At 42.2% G+C, this 22,649-nt stretch overlaps 1 protein-coding gene across 2 annotated transcripts in view; it reads left to right on the forward strand.

Annotated features, from left to right (window-relative positions):
* Positions 1–13,592: 13,592 nt before the first annotated feature.
* The window catches only part of LOC119316967 (ribosomal RNA-processing protein 8-like), an 11,532-nt gene continuing 2,475 nt past the window's right edge, over positions 13,593–22,649 (forward strand). The window contains exons 1-7 of one of the 2 annotated variants that reach the window (XM_037591357.1): positions 13,594–13,893; positions 16,258–16,319; positions 16,791–16,842; positions 17,367–17,481; positions 17,585–17,679; positions 19,620–19,726; positions 19,843–19,957. In XM_037591357.1, the coding sequence (XP_037447254.1) occupies positions 13,681–13,893; positions 16,258–16,319; positions 16,791–16,842; positions 17,367–17,481; positions 17,585–17,679; positions 19,620–19,726; positions 19,843–19,957 (759 nt within the window). In that variant the 5' untranslated portion in view covers positions 13,594–13,680. Of the gene's footprint in view, positions 13,894–16,257; positions 16,320–16,790; positions 16,843–17,366; positions 17,482–17,584; positions 17,680–19,619; positions 19,727–19,842; positions 19,958–22,649 lie in introns of both variants that reach the window. The other variant, XM_037591358.1, reaches the window with a different exon arrangement.

Consider the following 22,649-nt stretch of genomic DNA (forward strand, 5'->3'; position numbering starts at 1 on the left):
TATAGACTCAATGTGATCTTGGATCACTAAAATATAAAATGTAGAGTCTTCAGCTTTGAGCTTGAGCCAATCTTTTTGTCCTTCGTATTTTGAGGGGTCCACTTTCCTCATCCATGCCATGCCATTCATTGAGCTTTTCCTAAAATATTAATCTTGGAATAGCATTAGCTCAATGAGCTATATGTTGTTAGGAATTACCAAAACCACCTAGGGATAGTTGCACTTTCAATCTCCCCCTTTTTGGTAATTGATGACAACATATAGATCAAAGCTTCGACGAATGATAATAAGAGTGAAAAACATTGTCGCTTTGAGAAGTATGTGAAAAGCAAGAGCTCCCCCTAAATTTGTGCATGGTTTATGATTTGCTTTGGACTGCAAATGCACAGAGAATTAGGCTCATGGGTTACTCATCCATGTCACATACATCTTGGTGGAGCGCTCAAAATGATAATAATTAAATACATGCACTCATCACCAAGCAAAATGAATGATCATATAGGGATAAAATGATAATGTCATCCAACAAGCATTAATGTAGCATATTATCAAACACACATGATCATCCAAGTATCACACATACAGAAAGTATCTCAATCAAGCAAATAAAGTTCAACCATCAAAGCAAGAGAGAATAAAAAGCAACTCTCTCTCTCTCGAAGCCTATGATCTATACATTTTTCTCCCCCTTTGGCAACAAGTTACCAAAAAGTTCCTAGAAAATGCATAGCACTAAATCGTCTCTTAGGCTTGGTCTTCAGGTGGTGGTGTCCAGATAACTCCAAGAACGAAGGCTTCAGTCGATGTAGATGGAGCTGATGGAGTAGGTGCTGGAGCTGGTGGCACTGAAGCTGTAGCTGGTGCAGATGAAGTTGCTCTGGTGTCTGGAACAGGCACTGCAGCAGATCTTTGTCCTCTGGGCACTCTAGCAAAAGCATTAGTGGTTGTCTTGCCCTTCCTCTCATGCATATCATCCTGAAGTTGCTCCACAACAGAGTGGATCTCATTTACCTTCACATCCATGTCATAGAACTTCTGCTCCACGATCATTTCCAAGCTCTCCTGGTTTTGAGTCAGGCCCTTTCTCAATCCTTAGAGTGGATGCAATCAAGTAGCCGAGCTGATCTTGCTTGGTCTTCAGAAGATACTGAGATGCCTCTTCCATGGTTGGCATCTTTGCAGCTTTCTCAGCCTTTGCCTTCTCCCTCTTTGCTTGAACGTGCACAGAAGATGGTTCATCCTCATTCATGACCACTTGGTTGTCCTCAAAGTCTGGATAGATAGGCATGTGCTCCTTGTCCAACAAGTATGTGCCAGTGCCCATCTCGGAGTTAATCAACTCCTGGATCTGTGGTGCATACCCACAGCTTCTCTTTTGGTCAGCAGTTGTCCTCTTGATAGTTTCAACTATAAGACTCATGACCTTGAACTTTTTTGGCACATCAAATATATGTAGCAGATTGATGGAGTGGCCTCTGATCATTCTGTGATCACCAGACTTGGGCAGAAGAGTGTGCCTGAGGATCCAATTGATAGTAGGCAGTCCAGACAGTAGGTGTTTCACTGATCCAAATTGGCGAGTCTCAAGATCTGCATCAGGAATCTCCTTGTACATGCTAGCCATGGAGTTGTGATCCTTCTTCTTCTTCTTGGTATAGACATCCAAGTCATCTTCATTCTCCTCAGGAGCATTGATTAATTGAGCCCATTCTACTACTGTTGATTGGTATCTAGTGCCTTCAGACATCCAGTCTATCTTGCCATCTGGGTAGAAGTGAGATGTGGAGTAGAACTGCATGATAAGCTCATCATTCCACTTTTGTGAGCTTCTGAGCCACAAACTCATCAACTCCACAATCCTTGAAACTGTCATATACTCCTGGATAATGTTCTTCATTCTCCTTGATGTACTCCCAGTTGACCCATCTCATGTCACATACTATTGGTTTCTTGTTAAGCAACACTGTCTCATAAAAATCCTATTGTTCTTTGGTATGGAACCTGTAGTCCACAACAGTTCTCCTTCTGGTGGCATATGGATCTGACTCTCTCCATAGCCTCAATCCTGAGTCCTTCCTGATCTTCATGTTTTCTACTACAGGATGAGCATCATTATGATCTGGAATTTTTGGCTTTAACTTCCTCAAAACATGTGTCTCATCATCTTCTTCTTCAGCAACAGTTTCAGGCACTGGGGCCTTGTTTTTCTCAGCAGCTGGAATGTGCGTGATACTCCTCTTTGGTGCAGTTTTGGGTTTTGGGGCGGCTAGCTTAGAAGTTCCTTTGGGCTTAGATTGAGCAGCCCCGAATCTTATGGCATCTCCCATAAGCTTTTGAGCTTTGGGTGTTGGTGCTGCATCCTCTTCCTCTTCCTCTTCTTCGGAGTCTTTCATGATTGAAGATCTCCAAGCACTATGGCAGTGGTCTTTTTGACCCTTTCCTTCCTTTTCTTTTCTGCCACAACCTGCTCTTTGGGTGCATATCCAAAAGTCTCTTGAGTAGATGCTCTGGCCTTAGACATTGGAGCTCTCTTGGCAGGAACCTTTTGCTTCATTCCTGGCTTGGTGGCAATAGCTGTGCCATATTCCTTCTTCAGGACTTTCCTCTTTGAGGTGGTTTCTTCTTCCTCAGCCACATAGTCCTCATCCTCTGACTCTGAGGTTCTTTTCTTGCTGGCCCTGGTGGCAGCCTTTGGCAGATTGCTTGGTGTGCTCCTGCTGCCATCATCTGAGCTGCTAGAGGGACTAGTGCCCTCACTCAAGTGAACCTGCTCCTCTGACTTGTTCTGACTGTCACTCTGATCTGACGTGATGCAAATACTGACAGCAGACCCTGTGAATAGATTATAGATGAGGTAGAGTGGATGAGCATCACAAAATACAGAGGTTTTTGCAAAATAATGAATTAAAGACTTAGTTTTAGTTTTCCACAGAAAGCATTTCGGATCTACCGATTTGCAAACTCGGTGATACCGAAGCAGCTTTTGGAACCTAAACTAGTGAAATCGGTCAGACCGAGTCACAGTTCGGTGGCACCGAGACTGCTAGGGTTTCACAAAGTGCTGAACTCGGTCACACCGATTTGCAATTCTCGGTCAGACCGAGAATCACATGTGCAATGGCCTGAGCCAAATCAGTGGAACCGATTTCATCAACTCGGTCGGTCCGAGATGGTTTCGGCGGAAACCTAACCCTAAATTTTCAATTCACGACTAAACTACAGAGTGTTTTTGATGGATAGAATGGTTTCAATCATGGCAAGATTCATGGCAAAGCAATGTGCTGGGGAATCGGAGTTAGAACAGCACAAAGTTCAAGTCCATACCCTAGTTCGGCGATGAACTTGCTACGGCAGCAACGGCAGGGATGATTCCCATTGACAGCGGCGGAGACCAGCGGTAGGAGGCAACTGGCGACGAGGAGGACGATCCGGAGACCCGGGGAGGCAGAGCAGGCTAAGCGCGGGCGAGGAGGTTTGGAAAGTTTTCCAAAATTTGACCCGTGGATATATATAGCCTGACCCTATCGGTGTGACCGAGTGGAACAACTCGGTGGCACCGAGATTCATAACTGCAAGCAATTACTGAAACTCGGTGTGGCCAAAAAGTTCGAATCGGTTGCACCGAGATTGAAAACCTAGATCGACTTACTGATCTCGGTATGACCGAAATGGATGAATCAGTCAGACCAAAACACACAAAGAAGTTTTGGAAGTTTAAGTCTATGACGAATCGGGGACTCCGAGTGCTCCTCACACAGAGTGGTTCGAATCTGACTTGATCAAACTTTGTGATGCAGCATGAATGGAGTTTGAGACGAGAAAGGCATAGATAGCTAGAGAAGGTTCTTAGGCATTCTTGTCCATCCACTTGGCCCAAAAGAAAAGGAAACCAATCAATCAAAACAACAAGTGGATGTCCTCGAATGAGTAAATTATGCAACCAACATGCTCACACAATAAAATGACAAATGAAATATGTGGCAAAGCATGCACAAACAATTCTAGCATCTAACAAGCAATTGGCGATGACTAGGTCATCTATATATGAGTATATTGACTTAGGAGTCAAATGAGAACATTTGATCATAGGTCATACTCATCGTTTAAGCACAAGTGGGGTTACCACTTTTACATAAAGCGTTGTTGTGTTCACACCATTAGAGTTGCTTTAACTCAATTTTTAGAGTAAAGCTCCCCCTAGATGTGAGATCCCCCCTAAGAGGGATGAACTAACCCTGGGTTTTGTCGATGATGACTTCATGTAGGTGTTGAAGATGTGGATGCTCTAAGTTGATGTAGATCATTCGGGGCTATCCTTTGGAGTGAGTTGCACTTTCAATACCTACACGGGTTAGTCCCACAAGGAACAAACAAGGATATCCATAGACATAGAGTGATGCACACACAAGATGATGTCTATGAGAGCATTAGGTTACCTTGTCCCTTGTCTTACCAACAAGAGGGTTTGTGACTCCTTGAACTAGTGCAAGATGTGGAAGTTGATTGCACTTGTTCTTGCCAAAATGATAAGAGTGAAGTATGTTGGTGGAGTCACCCTCAAGAACTCTCTAGTTCTTCTTCTTCGGGATCCACACCATCTTGATGGGAATCCTCGGAGTTGTAGTTGTACTTGATGAAGTGGAACTTGATGTAGTCTTGGGAACCCACTTGACCAAGGCCTTAGGAGCTTCTTCAAATGCATCAACTTCCTCTTGAAGCTTGCCCTTGCCTTTTTGCTTGTGGTCTTGTGGTGGAAGATCATCTTGAGCTTGTGTCCCTTTGAAAGAAGTAGGATCATACTTCTCTTGTTGAGGAACAAACTTCGTCTTGGGGTATTGATCTTCTTCCCACTCAACTCCATTGGCATTGAACTTTCGTTCAAAACCAATACCTTGATTCTTCCGGTGCCTTCCTTGCTTGCGTACAATTTCCTCGAATTGCTTACTCCTGGCAAGGCTCTTGTAAACACCTTTCTCTATGATTCCCTTCAATAAGCTATTTTCTTGCTCAAGTGTAACTTGGCTAAGAGAATCATTAGTGGAATCAAGAGAACTACTAGAAGCAACAATATTGGATTTAGCATGATTATTGTTACTACTAGAGGAAGAATCTTTCTTGTTCTTGTTACTAGACTTGACTTGAGGCATGTAAGTGGATAAGAGTAAACGCTTGGCAATGTAAGAAGAATTTTTCTTGCGAAGATCATCATTGATTGCCTTTAAGAACTCATGCTCTTGCTCAAGGTTGAGCTTCTCAAAACGTAATTTCTCATGAGTCCTTAAAAGTTCTCGATGATCTCCTAAGATAGTTTCATGAGCTAACTTAAGAGTGTTTAGTTCTTTAGTTAGAGACTCAATCTTCTCCTTATCATTGCCATTCGTTTCATCATAGTATTCATCACTATAGTTGTCAACAAGTAAATCATCATCACCTAACAAGTCATCTTCATCACTATTGAAATCAACATACTCGGGGTGTGATACCTTTGGACCTTTGTCCATGAAGCATCTTCCAATTCCTTCATTTGGTGAATCAAATATGTCGTAGGAGTTGGTTGACACAAGTGCTAGACTGGCAACACCTCCATCTTGAATATATTCGGAGTCAGAGTGATAGCTTCTCTCGGAGTCATTGTCGGAGTCGGAGCCGGATACCCATTCACCAACATGAGCTTGATGTCTTTGTTTTGTGTAGCTCCTTGATGACTTGTCCTTCCTTTCTGAATCCTTGCTTCTTCGAGAGGGTCTTCGTTCATATCGATCATCCCTACTCCTTCTCTCCCTTGATGGTGATTCTTCTCTTCTACTTATTCTTTTGGGAGAATCTTCTCTTCTCTTGTGGGGAGCCGTACACTCATTGGAGTAGTGTCCGGGTCTTCCACAATTGTAGCAGTTTCGCTCTCGACTAGAAGATCTTTTGTCATTGTAGGACCTTGACTTGGAACTTCTCTCTTTGCTTCTATTCTTGTAGAACTTGTTGAAGTTCTTCACCATTAAGCTCAATTCTTCATTGAAGGTTTGTTTCTCACTTGATGATGTGGGGGCTTCACATGAGGCTTTGTAAGCACCACTTGACTTGTTATGGAGCTCCTCCTTATCCTTGAGTGACATCTCATGAGCAACAATTCTTCCAATGACTTCCGTTGACTTAAGATCTTTGTAATTTGACATCATTTGGATCAATGTGCATACGGTATCGTATTTTCCATCCAAGGCTCTTAGGATCTTCTTGGTGATGAATTTGTCGGTCATCTCTTCACTTCCTAAGCCAGCAATCTCATTTGTGATAAGAGCAAGCCTAGAGTACATTTCAGCGACACCTTCACCATCCTTCATTTTGAACTTGTAAAGTTGACTTTGAAGCACATCCAACTTGGATTCCTTGACGGAGTCGGTACCTTCATGCATATCAATCAAAGTATCCCAAATTTCCTTTGCATTCTCAAGACGAGTGATTTTATTGAATTCTTCGGGGCACAATCCGTTGAAGAGGATATCACAAGCTTGAGCATTTTATTGTAGCATCTTCAACTCTTCTGCGGTAGCTTCACGATTCGGTTCTCTCCCATCAAAGAATTCACCTTGCAAGCCAACACACACAATAGCCCAAACGGCGGGGTTATGTCCAAGAATATGCATTTTCATCTTATGCTTCCAACTAGCAAAATTAGTTCCATCAAAGTAAGGACCTCTACGGTGGTAATTTCCCTCGCTAGACGCCATACTCTCCTAGGTTGTGAAACCAAGACTATGACCACCAAAAGCTATGGAAATCAAAGCAAATGGAGACCAAAGCTCTGATACCACTTGTAGGATCGAAAGTATGTCTAGAGGGGGTGATTAGACTACTTGACCAATTAAAAATCTATCCTTTTCCCAATTTTAGTCTTTGGCAGATTTTAGCTATCTTAGCACAAGTCAAGCAATCTTAACACAATTCAAGCAAGCATGCAAAGAGTCTATGAGTAGCGGAAAGTAAAGCATGCAACTTGCAAGAATGTAAAGGGAAGGGTTTGGAGAATTCAAACGCAATTGGAGACACGGATGTTTTTGTCGTGGTTCCGATAGGTGGTGCTATCGTACATCCACGTTGATGGAGACTTCAACCCATGAAGGGTAACGGTTGCGCGAGTCCACGGAGGGCTCCACCCACGAAGGGTCCACGAAGAAGCAACCTTGTCTATCCCATCATGGCCATCGCCCACGAAGGACTTGCCTCACTAGCGGTAGATCTTCACGAAGTAGGCAATCTCCTTGCCCTTACAAACTCCTTGGTTCAACTCCACAATCTTGTCGGAGGCTCCCAAGTGACACCTAGCCAATCTAGGAGACACCACTCTCCAAGAAGTAACAAATGGTGTGTTGATGATGAACTCCTTGCTCTTGTGCTTCAAATGATAGTCCCCCAACACTAAACTCTCTCTCACAGGATATGGATTTTGGTGGAAAGAAGATTTGAGTGGAAAGCAACTTGGGGAAGTCTAGAGATCAAGATTCATATGGTGGGAATGGAATATCTTGGCCTCAACACATGAGTAGGTGGTTCTCTCTCAGAAAATGTGTATTGGAAGTGTAGGTATGTTCTGATGGTTCTCTCCACGAATGAAGAGTGGGTGGAGGGGTATATATAGCCTCCACACAAAAACTAACCGTTACACACAATTTACCAATCTCAGTGAGACCGAATTGAGAAACTCGGTCGGACCGATTTAGCAAACCTAGTGACCATTAGGATTTTTGGGGGACTGAGATGCAACTCGGTGGGACCGATATGGTTAGGGTTAGGGCATAACATAATCTCGGTGTGACCGATTACACAAACTCGGTGGGACCGATTTTGGTAATAAGCTAACTAGAGAGTTGGTCAGGTAAAATGTTACAAAAGGGAAACAGAGAGTTTACATTGCAATCTCGGTGGGACCGATCGCTCATCTCGGTAGGACCGAAACGTTACGAAGGGAAACAGAGAGACTACAACCCCATCTCGGTGTGACCGAGATCCCTATCAGTGAGACCGATTTGCCTAGGGTTTGTGGCAGTGGCTATGACATCTGAACTTGGTGGCGCCGGATAGAAAGAATCGGTGGGGCCGAGTTTGACTTTTGGTTTAGGTCATATGTGGATGTGGGAAGGTAGTTGAGGGTTTTGGAGCATATCACTAAGCACTATGAAGCAAGAATGTCATCAAGAAACACCTCATCCCTCCTTGATAGTATTGGCTTTTCCTATAGACTCAATGTGATCTTGGATCACTAAAATATAAAATGTAGAGTCTTCAGCTTTGATCTTGAGCCAATCTTTTTGTCCTTAGTATTTTGAGGGGTCCACTTCCCTCATCCATGCCATGCCATTCATTGAGCTTTTCCTGAAATATTAATCTTGGAATAGCATTAGCTTAATGATATATATATATATATATATTGTTAGCGATTACCAAAACCACCTAGGGATAGTTGCACCTTCAGTAACCCTAGCCTCCTCCGGTGTCTATATAAACCAGAGGGTTTAGTCCGTAGGACGAGAATAATCATAATCATAGGCTAGCTTCTAGGGTTTAGCCCCTACGATCTCGTGGTAGATCAACTCTTGTAATACTCATATCATCAAGATCAGTCAAGTAGGAAGTAGGGTATTACCTCCATCAAGAGGGCCCGAACCTGGGTAAACATTGTGTCCCCCGCCTCCTGTTACCATCCGCCTTAGATGCACAGTTCGGGACCCCCTACCCGAGATCCGCCGGTTTTGACACCGACATCGGTGCTTCCAGGACGTAATTCTTCTATGCAGCAATGAGGATAATCCTCAAGTTACAGACCCAGTCCGTGTAATTGCTACCATCATCTTTCAAAAATTCAACGGAACAACAGCACGGGCCATCTATCTACAACAACACAAACATGCAAAACACTATTAGGTACTAAGTTCATGATAAATTAAAGTTCAATTAATCAAATTACTAAAGAACTCCCACCTAGATAGACATCCCTCTTAATCATCTAAGTGATCACGTGATCCAAATCAACTAGACCATGTCCGATCATCACGTGAGATGGAGTAGTTTTCAATGGTGAACACCACTATGTTGATAATATCTACTATATGATTCACGCTCAACCTTTCGGTCTCAGTGTTCCGAGGCCATATCTGCATATGCTAGACTCGTCAAGTTTAACCCGAGTATTCCGCATGTGCAAAACTAGCTTGCACTCGTTGTATGTGGACGTAGAGCTTATCACAAACGATCATCACGTGGTGTCTCGGCACGACGAACTGTAGCAACGATGCATACTCAGGGAGAACACTTATGCCTTGAAATTTAGTGAGAGATCATTATACCTTGAAATTTAGTGAGAGATCATCTTATAATGCTACCGCCGAACTAAGCAAAATAAGATGCATAAATGATAAACATCACATGCAATCAATATAAGTGATATGATATGGCCATCATCATCTTGTGCCTTTGATCTCCATCTCCAAAGCACCATCATGATCACCATCATCACCGGCTTGACACCTTGATCTCCATCGAAGCATCATTGTCGTCTCGCCAACTATTGCTTCTATGACTATCGCTACCGCTTAGTGATAAAGTAAATCAATTACATGGTGATTGCATTTCATACAATAAAGCGACAACCATATGGCTCCTGCCAGTTGCCGATAACTCCGTTACAAAACATAATCATCTCATACAATAAAATTTAGCATCATGCCTTAACCATATCACATCATAACATGCCCTGCAAAAACAAGTTAGACGTCCTCTACTTTGTTGTTGCAAGTTTTACGTGGCTGCTACGGGCCGAGCAAGAACCGTTCTTACCTACGCATCAAAAACCACAAATGCGGTATAGTGATTGCTTTTTGATCTTCAGAAAGAACCCTATTCATTGAATCCGATTCAACTAAAGTTGGAGAAACTAACACCCACCAGCCACCTATGTGCGAAGCACGTCGGTAGAACCAGTCTCGCGTAAGCGTATGCGTAATGTCGGTCTGAGCCACTTCATCCAACAATACCGCTGAATCAAGAATCAACTAGTGACGGCAAGCAATATGTATATACCCACGCCCACAACTCCTTTGTGCTCTACTCGTGCATATAACATCTACGCATAGACCTGGCTCGGATGCCACTGTTGGGGAACGCAGTAATTTCAAAATTTTCCTACGCACACGCAAGATCCATCTAGGTGATGCATAGCAACGAGAGGGGAGAGTGTTGTCCACGTACCCTGGTAGACCATAAGCGTAAGCGTTATGACAACGCGGTTGATGTAGTCGTACGTCTTTATGATCCGACCGATCCTAGCATCGAAGGTATGACACCTCCGCGATCTGCACATGTTCAGCTCGGTAACATCCCACGACCTCTAGATCCAGCTGAGTGTCGGGGGAGAGCTTCGTCAGCACGACGGCGTGATGACGGTGATGATGAAGTTACCGTCGCAGGGCTTCGCCTAAGCACTACAACGATATGACCGAGGTGGAAATCTATGGAGGGGGCATCGCACACGGCTAAGAGATCAACTTGTGTGTATATGGGGAGCCCCCCTCCCCCGTATATAAAGGAGTGGAGGAGGGGAGGGCAGGCCCTCTCTATGGCGCGCCCTAGGGGGAGTCCTACTCCCACCGGGAGTAGGATTCCCCCTTTCCCTAGTAGGAGTAGGAGAGAAGGAAGGGGGAGAGACAAGGAAGGAAGGAAGGGGGGCCGGCCCCACCCAATTCGGATTGGGCTAGGGGGGCCCCTCCTCCTTGGTCTTCCTCTCCTCTATTCCACCAAGGCCCAATAAGGCCCGTATACTCCCCGGGGGGTTCCGGTAACCCCCTAGTACTCCGGTAAATGCCTGAACTCACCCGAAACCATTCCGATGTCCAAACATAGGCTTCCAATATATCGATATTTATGTCTCGGCCATTCCGAGACTCCTCGTCATGTCCGTGATCATATCCGGGACTCCGAACTACCCTCGGTACATCAAAACACATAAACTCATAATACCGATCATCATCGAATGTTAAGCGTGCGGACCATACGGGTTCAAGAACTATGTAGACATGACCGAGACTCATCTCCTGTCAATAACCAATAGCAGAACCTGGATGCTCATATTGGTTCCTACATATTCTATGAAGATCTTTATCGGTCAAACCGCATAACAACATACGTTGTTCCCTTTATCATTGTTATGTTACTTGCCCGAGATTCGATCGTCGGTATCTCAATACCTAGTTCAATCTCATTACGGGCAAGTCTCTTTACTCGTTCCGTAATGCAACATCCCGTAACCAACTCATTAGTCACATTGCTTGCAAGCATACTGATGTGCATTACCGAGAGGGCCCAGAGATACCTCTCCGATACACAGAGTGACAAGTCCTAATCTCGATCTATGCCAACTCAACAAAACACCATCGGAGACACCTTAGAGCATCTTTATAGTCACCCAATTACGTTTTGACGTTTGATAGCACACTAAGTGTTCCTCTAGTATTCGGGAGTTGCATAATCTCATAGTCATAGGAACATGTATAAGTTACGGAGAAAGCAATAGCAGTAAACTAAACGATCATCGTGCTAAGCTAATGGATGGGTCAAGTCAATTACATCATTCTCTAATGATGTGATCCCGTTTATCAAATGACAACTCTTTGTCCATGGCTAGGAAACTTAACCATCTTTGATCAACGAGCTAGTCAGGTAGAGGCATACTAGTGACACTCTGTTTGTCTATGTATTCACACATGTACTAAGTTTCCGGTCAATACAATTCTAGCATGAATAATAAACATTTATCATGATATAAGGAAATATAAATAACAACTTTATTATTGCCTTAGGGCATATTTCCTTCAGGGGCGACTACTCCTCATGCATCCGCGGCGACGGCTCACCTGTATGGCAGCGGTGTGAGCCTCGCGCGTCCCAGACATGGTTTGTGTCTGGCTACTCTTCGCGCGTCTAGCGTTGGACGTTGGGGGCCAAGGCGATGTAGCGGAGGGGGAGGCCGCTGGTGACCGAGGTGAGGTGTGAGTGGCGGGTAAGATGGGGGACGTGGTGGGCGGCGACGATGCTCGAGAGAGGAACGGGAGGTGGGGGTTGACCGGATCGAGCGTGATGTACGGGGGTTATGGGTGGGGCCTGGGCGAAGGGCACGAGCGTGGGGCGGACGGGGACGACAGAGTTTTCGTCCGCCCCCAAAAATTGGTAAACCTACTTTTAGTTTAGGTTAGTTTTTATCTTAATGGCTAGATCTAAATGAGTGGGCTTGATCGTAGGGCTCTAATTGTTTTGTGTTGTTCTGCGTAGGTTAGGTTGTGTGCACTTAGGAATGAATATGTTTGCTTGTTTAATAGTAGTAGAGATCAGTCATATTGGTTTACTAATCTCTCTCGTATTTTAGTCATTTTTATCGTAATTTTAACTCATAAATTATAAGTTATATATAACAAAAATAATATCATTGAAAACTACATTCAAATCTGAATTCATCAATATAATATTTGGTGACATGTATTAACATTTTGCTAGTCAAGTATGTGGTCAAACTTTGACCCAAACATCGAGAGGAACTAATAAATCAGGACGGAGGTAGTACTCTATAGTGAGGAGTAATGTATGTATGATGTCATGCAACACTGCACTTAGACCGATCACATTGGGAGTAACTTCAAGAGTAACATCGGGTCCAACTTAGCAAATTTGCCTATGTGCCAATGAGTTAATAAGGAGAAAGGTAAATTAAGTAACTTGGCTAGTTACTCATTCTATGAATAACATCACACATACCAACACAAAATGATCCTATAACCTAATAAACAAAGCTTTGCATGACACTATACATATGTTACTACTCCCTCAGTCTAGATATATAAATGAGCTTACGAAAACAATATAATCCCAAAACACTTAGGTGTATAATTCATGTGGTCAGACCCATGAGATCGGATTGACCGCCGCCGCCTCAATAGGGACACGACGACTGAGAAGCCTAGCCAGGTCGGTTTGCCGTCAGGTGAGGTACCACTGGGTTGTAACACCACCAGTAGCCCCTGAACTGGTATTTGATCTAGCTTCTTCCTGGTCGGAGTCAATCTCTTGATGATATGGCATGTTTGCATGTTGAGATGAATAATTTAGTGAGAACTTAAAGTATATAATAATATGGGATACTTGATGTTTATTAAAATATTAAACATTTATAGAACATAAAATGTGCATGATTGTATATAAAAATTTAAACATCCATGTAATGCTTTGTACGGCTATTAGTATGTCAAAAATATATCTAAAAGGCTAAAAATATTTATAAATTTCTCTTAATAATGTATAAATGTGTAAAGAAAATTAAAAAATTCTTTCATAGAGAGTATAATTTTTTGGAGGGGCTTTTTTTAGGATTAAGCATAAGTTTTTGTGAAGAGCTTAAAGTATAACTTTTTTGTTCCCTCAAAAAAAAAAAGTATAACTTTTTTGTAATGCCTCGGTACAAGGACATGGGCTAATATCATGCACTTTGGGCCGTGCTATCCAGGGCAGACGACAGGCGCATGTGTCGCTGGCCCGCTTCCGTGTAAGTGGGTGGCAAGTTTGCAACAGAAGAGCCGCACGAATTCCCCCAAACCCTGAAAAGGTCACGCCGCCGCTGCGACTCCGGCCGCCGGCCTCCCCTCCTATATGGAACCTCAGCAAGAGTCGACCGCCGGCGGCCGCAAGAGGCGGCGTAGAGGAGGAGTCGGGAAACGCCAGAAGGATTCTTCTTCCTCACAACAGGCACCTCCGCCTGCCCCTCCAGCGGATGCGGCCTCCCCCCTGGAGAAGCGGCAACGCAAGGCCGGCGAGGCCGCCGCAATACCCAAGGGGCGCAAGCCTACGAGCCTACTCGAAAAGGTAATTACTTTACAGGGGTAGAGACTCCTGGAGCTGCATGGGTAGAATACTAGAATGAGGAGTGTTGGTAGCTTGGTATTCGTTTCCTTTGCAAACTGGTGTGTTCGATGAGATGATTTGCTACATCTGTATGTACGCACCTCTTGGGATTTTTGACTTTTGAATACTTACTCATATGATTAAAATCCCTGAAGATGAAAATACTAGAGCATACTGCTAGAATGCATGATAATTCATTTCATTTCATTAAAACAACTGTACACAATTATGATAAAAAATTTGCTGGAATTGTGATCATATGTGCCACTTTGCAAAAAAGTATATCTATATCTATACCACTATATAGTGTACCAATAACTTCAAAGTATTATTATCTGTTGATTTATTTTTATCCAATGGAGAAGTGGCAAATCCCATCATCGTTGGCCGTTGGATCTATTTCTCAGTTCGGTTGGATCATGCCATGCTGCATCTCTAGAATCTTTTACAAACCAACATGAGGAGACCAACATGTTTGCCCGCTCTTTGTGCGACTTCCCGCCTGCCCATTGCCATGCTTGGTCACTGCCGAAAGACGTAGACAACCAAAGGCATTGTCTATATCTAGTGCGCTTTGTAGAGAAGTAGAATAGAAGTCTACATAAAATTAATTGTATGCAAAAACTATATCTATACTACTATATAGTGTATCAGTTTTGAACTTTTGAATCACAAGACCAAGAAGCAATGTTAACCGTTGATTAAGTCCATCGGATGGTTGAAAATGCTGGGATTCACAGCTACAGTACCTGCTACATACTGTAAAAGTTGAGCTGCTTGTGGCTGTCACATCTGTGTGCGTACGTGTACCTGGCCTGGGCAGCCGCTCCGTCCATGGCACACGTGCTGGCAGCTGAGCCGTGAGCGTGGCAGTGTGTGCTCTGCATGCAACATGTGCACCAATCAAGCGCCATTGAGATAACTAGGAGGTGAAGTTTCGAGAGAGTTGCTTAGAACTGCATGTATTTAAAGATAGGGCTACACAAGAAGTTAAACTAATAATGCTTGGACCTTTGAGATTTATTTATTTTTTGAATTGAGTTGAAGTTCCGGTCGAGTTTGTTTAAGCTGGCTGTAGTGCAAGTACTAATTATAAGAATGCAAACTTTGAACGTGCTGTGCATGTACCCGCGTACTAGTAATTATGTACTCCCTCCATCCCAAAATAAGTGTATACACAAAAGTTCCTGAACTTTTGGGACGGAGGGAGTACTATCCAACTAAATATGTATGCATGTGTAACCGATTTAAAGCTGATATGTACATGCAGTGTTTGGCAAAGAAACAAGTGTGTAAATTTCAGATGAAGTGTAAGATTAATTTATATGGGGATGGATAATTTTTTATATATAGGATGAGCAGAAAGATATTGCAGTATAATAACTACTATAGGAACACACTTTAGTACTAACTAATACCGTCACATGCGTAGCATGTACCACTCACTAGTATAAGAAGTATACTTGTATTCCGAACTGAGTACAATCTTTCTTTTGCCCGTGCACAAATGGTGTATTACACATATTTTAGCATGTTCTCTATCTCTAGTACGAAACATTCAGGAACTTTTGTGTATGCACATGTACTTAAACCCAGCAATGGGAGTTCATATTTGATGACGTGATCGTTGTTCTGGATTTCCAGTAGAACCAGCAGGGGTGTGTCCTAATGTTGATAATGTCAACGCTTAAGCTAGAGATACTCACATGCTTGGCTGAATTTAATACACATCTCCATCACACAAAATGCACATTTGCTCTTAGGTCTTTTTTTCTAACAAATCCCATAATTTATGTGCGGTTTGGATAGCTGGAGTTGTTAAACATGATTGGCAGTAGCAAGTGAGGTATGCCAGATGACGTGAGGATGGGAGGCTGTTGCAGCAACAACGCCAAGGATAACGAAGCTGGTGAAGAAATTGTGAAGGTCTTATGGACTAGATTTCACTGATCTGCCAAGGGCCTAGAGTGCGCGACAGTGTCACTTGGGTGCGGGTGTTTAGCTCAAATGTTAACTGTGATTTGGACTGTTGGTAGATCTTTGTTTCCTTTCTTAGCCATTTGGTCATTCTAAGTGCTTCTTCAGCCTCCTAAACCCGTAATGAACTGGATTAAGCTCCGGTAACCATGAGCGCTGGTTTTGTTTTGCTGTATCCAACATCTATGATTTCTATTAATGATATAAATTGATGACAGTCCTTTTTCTCAAGGAAAAAAAAGAAATTGGTATCTGTATATGATTGTGTTGGTCATACCTTCTTTTTATTTCTCTGACCTTTTCTCATGAGTTATTTGATTTTTTTTGTCTGGTGACGTCTATTTGTAGATGCGTGCAAGGTTATCTGGAGGTCATTTCAGAATGTTAAATGAGAAACTGTACACTTGCAGGTTCACATTCATTCCACAGAACACTTCTTTTTGTATAAGTTGATGTGTTGGTACTTGGTAGACCAGGACTCTTAACATTCTCTTACTGCACAGTATAGTTTTGACCAATAATTAATCATAAGAACATGATAATACTTCAGTTTCATATTGTAAAACATATGGTATTGTGAGTTGTGATTAACTAGATCGGATATGGTACAGATATTTTCTAGATACTGATCATGAAAGGTGATAAAAAATGTATACAACAGTTGTTAACCTAAACACCCGAGAATATTCTTCATGCCTTGCCTGATCTGGCACTGCCAATTATCCCTCATGTCAACTGGTAGCCTGAATGATTGTTTTCTCATTAACCTAGGGGTGTGTATGCCTTTAACCTTGGAGTTGGAAATACTGGAACCTCCATAGAAACCAGAGCATCAACTTTTGCATGATACACGTCTTCTCATTTGTTCTTATATTTTCCAGTGGCCAGGATGCATTTGACTACTTTAAAAACGAGCCTGAGCTTTTTGACGTGGTATGTTACGTATTTATTTCTTCTACCATATTAATATTTTTATCTGCTAGCATATACTATTCTTCTTTCTAGCACATTAGTTTATAGCATTGACATGGAGTCAGTGTCAAGATAAGTATGTCAGCTCTAATCAATATAAGTATGTCTGCTCTAGTGGTAAAGCATCGGAGTATCTGGGCAGGGTGAGTTTTTGCATATGTGACACCCTGAAACCATAAATTTAGTGCTCATTGTTTAATTTCTCTGTGATTCAATCTTTTCTTTTTGACGGGTCTTGTGCTTCCATCTTGTTTGCACATTCTATCTGAAACCATGTATGAGCTTCTGCATGAGCTTCTACATGGTTTGCTATTTCTTTCTTTTGAATATATAGTTTCTTGCTTGCACATTCTATCTGAAATAAATGTCTTGTAGTGATTGATATGCAGAAAGCTTCTTGCATATGTGAAGTCAGGATAATTGATCCTGAGAAAGCAACTCCATATTCACCTGCGTGGTTGAAATTTCACTCTGTTCTCTTTTAGTATCATGCAGGATATCAAGAGCAGATGTCACATTGGCCGGAGCAGCCAGTTAATGTGATAATCAAGTGGTTGAAGAGTCATAACAAATCATGGACCGTTGCTGATTTTGGATGTGGTAAGAATGCTAAGAAGTTACTTTCTTGAATTTTGCAATCTCTTGCAATTTACCTCTCGTTATTTCCCTGCACAAGCATGAGATTACCATTGACATTGCGCAGGCAATGCAGCAGTTGCTAAAAACGTGAAGAACAAGGTCTTCTCCATCGATCTTGTTTCAGATGACCCTTCAGTGATTGCTTGTGATATGGCTCATGTAAGCACTAGCCGCATTTATTTTTGTGGCGTTTTACCTTGTTAGCTTTATGTTTTCGGTGGTTTAGGCTCTGCTCTTTTTTGTTAACTTTCATTTTAGCTGCAGAAACACGTTAGCAGTTATTCCCAGTTAGCTCCTCGGATTCCAAATTGTGATCTTCATGACTAGTGATAAGCATGAGAAAACACTGCGGAATATGGCAGAATGACTTTAGTGCGATATAATGAACATTGACAATATTCCTGTGCAAGAGCTTAGCATTTTTGGCTAGATTAGTTTCATAGCCACTTGCAGTTGCACATTTTATTTGGTATCATTTCATGTTTTACATGGTGGAATCCTCGTGCCGCAATCTCCCGGCCTCTCAAGCCATCTTTCCCTGACCCTGCTAATACCCCCACCCTCCATCCGATGACCTTGGTAGCCATTGGCCACAGAAGGGGGGCTTTCTCTTTTAGCTTGCCCCCTCACCTCTCTTTGGTAACATGGTGGTTATTGTAGTTGTATCCTTCTCTTTTTTTTTTTCTGGGTGCGCTTCAGTTGTTTCTTTGAAATGAGGTCTGCCGTGGCTGAGACTGTACATTTGGAGAGGAGTTGTACCTAAGTAAAGCTGATGAGATAGTATTGGTGCTTCGTGAACTGGAGTGCTCAATTTTTTTGTGAATTATTTCTGTGCATCACTCTTTGCAGTTCTTGGTGATGCAATCTGTGGTCTGTCTCTCAATTGCAAGCTGCTAATTGTAATGTTAGATCATGCTACATATGTGGAATGGTTCTCCTTCATTTCAATCTTTGTACTACACAAGTAGTAACCAGCATGTGTGGCTCATAATCGAATGCAGTTTCCCCGTTAGGGGAATGGGGTTTTGTAATTTTTTTTTTTCATGATGGATCTTTCAACACTAAAATTTCCTGATATTAGTATGGTATTCTTGTTTTTGAAACAGAAGTTGCTATCACCAATATTCAATACATTGGTGCATTGTTTAAAGGGTTTTTATCATTTATGCCACCGGTTGTGTCCCACTACTCAGTTTTGCCACTAGGAACTTCAACTGCTCAAAAATGACATCGCTTCGTTAGAAACATGCTCAAAAATGCCACTAGACACCATTATTGTGATCTCAAATCTCTTTTGCCATGTTATAATGACATAAATACTTACGAATCAACATGCGAGCTCTTTCTCTATCTCACTACAATAAAGTGTGGGGCCCACTTGTTCCCAACAGCGTTCTTTTTCCCCTGTAAAATTATTCGCTTGGTTACTCCTGGCAAGTGGGGCCACACTAATCATTGTGAGATAGAGAGAACTGACATGTGGGCCTAGACTTACTTTTGTCATATAACATGGTCAATGTGTTTGACGTGAAAATAACAATGTCTAATGGCATTTTGAGCAAACATCTACCAGAATTATGGCATTTTTGAGATATCTAAGGGCATTTTTGAGTAAGCATCTCACGAATCGATGGCATTTTTGAGTAGCTGTAATTTCTAATGGCGAAACTGAGTAGTGGGACACAACTAGTGGCATGAATGATAAATACCCTTGTTTAAATTTAAAGTGGACCAATGTAGTTTATACTGGAGGCGTATTAGTTGACAACAATAGGTTCATCTCCTCCTTAGTATTTCACGGCATCATCCTTTAGGAATTATTTACTCACTTAAATTGAGATGTTGGTAAACTAAATCATCAGCAATACCATTCACTATGATGGTTTGTTGCTGTTCTCCTGATTAGACTTTATCATGTATATTCCTTTGACATTTTTTTTCCTTTTGGATTTCCAATCTTATGCAGTCCTCCCTTTGAAAATAAAAAGAAGTACTAGTCCTCAGTGTGTTTAGAACCAAGCGTTTAATATAAACATGGAAATGTCTCTTTTGGTACCCGAGTTGTTACTTCAACTAAATGTGTAGTCATTTATGCACAGACCCCATTGGAGCCATCCTCTGTAGATGTGGCGATATTTTGTCTTTCTTTGATGGGAACCAACTTTCCGAGTTATCTACAGGAAGCTAACAGAGTCCTCAAGCCAAGGTTTGCTCAATGATTAGCTGCTACACTTTTACAGCGAATGGTCTTTGGCTCACTTTTTAGTGTTTACACATTTGTTTAAGCACTGGGTCTGTCCTTTTACGCATTTGTTTAAGCAGTGGTTGGCTTCTTATTGCGGAAGTGAGGAGTAGGCTAGACCCAAATACCGGAGGTGCTGATCCTGATAAGTTCTCCGAAGCCATCAGCCAGCTTGGCTTTAACCTTATTTCGAAGGTTTGTATTTACTATTTCAAAGATTTCCTAGAAAGATTTTCACATGATACAGTGCTCGGCTACTTGCTAGCTTCTTTGTGTACCCAGCTAGCTTTTTTTTCTTCCCGAAAAGGTCCCTGGATTATATTGAAGTTTCACCTGCAGTAGAAAGCACAACAACAGTTAAGGAAATTATAACCAGATCCTTTGACCAGCCAGCTACTCCCTCCGTTCCAAAATAGATGACCCAACTTTGTACTAACTTAGTACAAAGCTGGGTCATCTATTTTGGAACGGAGGGAGTAGCTTTATTGACATTATTCGAAACTCTAATGTCTAAAGAGAGAAGTGCATATTTCAACCTTGAAGTCTAGGGGTAGTTTAATTTACAACCCCGAACTCCAAAACTGGTTAGGAGACAACCTCAAACTTTCAATACCGGCTAAATTATACCCCTCAAATGATTGGCAGGTTTGATGATGAAATGGTAACTTAAATACTACCCATGATTTTCTTGTGTTTATGAAACTAATCTTCTTAGAAATAATTCTAAGCCTCCCATCTTGCATCAAGATGCCCTTTGTACTTTGGAGAACACATCTCTAATAATTTACTCATGTCGTTCTCCACCCCATATATCTCCAAGATTATTTTCTTCCATTTTGTAATCCAAGAAAAAATCCGTGAATAAATGTCCTGTCCATCTATAAAATTTTCTTGACAACATGTGCCATGTTTGTTCAATCTTCTTTTCACAAAATGTGCCATGCATGGTTGCCCACTCTGGTCATTCACATGACATGTGTCATCGTTGCTCTTTTGTAGTACTCCCTCTGTAAAGTAATATAAGAGCATTTAGATCACTAAAGTAGTGATCTAAATGCTCTTATATTATGTAACACAGGGAGTATATAATTCTGACATTTGCCAAATTGATGAAGAAGTACTAAGAAATGAATTAATATCACTACATTTGATCCATGAATGGTTATTTAATAGCAGGTGATACCTAATACCGCATGCCTATACCTAATCCCGATCTTGACAAACTCATCATATGAAACCACAAAAGAAAACCCATTCAATCAATTACACATAAGACAGACTTCTGAAGTATTTAATAGCAACAAAAGAAAACTGTAAATTAACTTTGCATGAGCCATGACTTCAGTACGCGCAAATTCCAGTGAAATCAATCATCCAACCCACTATTGTCTGCATAATGGTTATACACAAAAGTGAAAGAAATAATGACTTAATCTTTTAGTAACTCTAGTATGAATGGAGAAGCATGAAGATATTTTACTGACCTTGATGCCTAGTAGAAGGGGAAAAAACAGAGCACAGAGACTTACCAATGGCTAGTTGTCACCAGTACTGGTTGTCACGATGTATTTTTTTTCCAGATTACCATAAGTTACATACGATAAATATGCCATCTCTGAATTTATTGGACTCACATCGCTGACAATCTTCTAAAAAGCATGAGACGGAGCAAGGAGCTATCAATTTTCCTTCACCAATATGATGGACCTCTCAAATGGGGCTGGCAACTTCAAAAAAATAAAAATAAAAAATGGGGCTGGTTGCAACCAGCAAAGATCCTACATCTTGTCACCTCAGGTTCAGAATATTAGCTTCAGCATAACAACAACTTCAAGATTTGCAGTACTACTATCTACGCTACTTTTGTGCCTTTTCATATATAAGTAACAACATCTAAAAGATCATCAGTACACACCTTTACAGTAAGGCAAAGTGAGATAATAAGTATCTACATGATAATAGGGAGATCAGTTTTATACCGGACTGCTTGTGAATGTACTTGATTAATCACATTGACTTGGTTTTTCCATATGGACAATACTCTGCACTTCCCTTCATCGTTCTGAGAACAAATGCACAGGTAGACGATCTACACCTCTTAAATTGCTAATTAGCTGAAAACGCGAGTCTGATCAGATCTATGTTCAGAATATCGGTAACTTGTACCTGCTCGATTGGGTGAGGAGTAGGGATTAATCGGGGAATTGGCCTATTAACTGAATTTATCGGTAACCCATTTATCGGTAGGTTAATTAGGGCCATATCTATATATCTTAGCTACATAGGAACATGCAATGTACTAAATGCCTAAATATGCTATTGTGCTGCTGCTGCTGGTGGTGGTCTCGGAGAGAGGGAGGGGGAGGGGGCAGCTACCTGGAGCCGTGCTGCTGCTGCTGGTCACGGAGAGAGGGAGGGGGCGGCAACCTTGAGCCGTGCTGCTGCTGCTGTTCTCGGAGAGAGGGAGGGGGTGGCGGTGCTGCTACTGCTGGTCTCGGAGAGAGGGAGGGGGCGGCGAGCTTGAGCAGGAGGAAGCTTGGAGAGGGGCGGCAGCGGCGGCTTCTCCAGCCTCCTCCAACGAGGAAACGGGAACGAGGGAACGAGGGAGGGGAGAGAGAGAGGGAACGGGCTGTGACCTAACACACCCAGATCTGGAAAAAGGAGGGAATGGGCCAAAAATTTTGGGCCCAAGTTTCTCTCTCCAGTTAATCAGGCCAGTGGGATAAATCGGCCTTTTAGAGGATAAATCGGCCTGACAACCAGTTAATCGGCTTGACCAGTTAACGCCAAGGATAAGCTGTTATCGCATCCGTGACCTACGGAATCAGGATAAACTGGCCGATTAACTTAAATATCGGCTGATATTTTTAACAGTGGATCAGATTCA

This window comes from Triticum dicoccoides, chromosome 6A (assembly GCF_002162155.2).
Source record: "Triticum dicoccoides isolate Atlit2015 ecotype Zavitan chromosome 6A, WEW_v2.0, whole genome shotgun sequence".
Classification (NCBI taxonomy): domain Eukaryota; kingdom Viridiplantae; phylum Streptophyta; class Magnoliopsida; order Poales; family Poaceae; genus Triticum; species Triticum dicoccoides.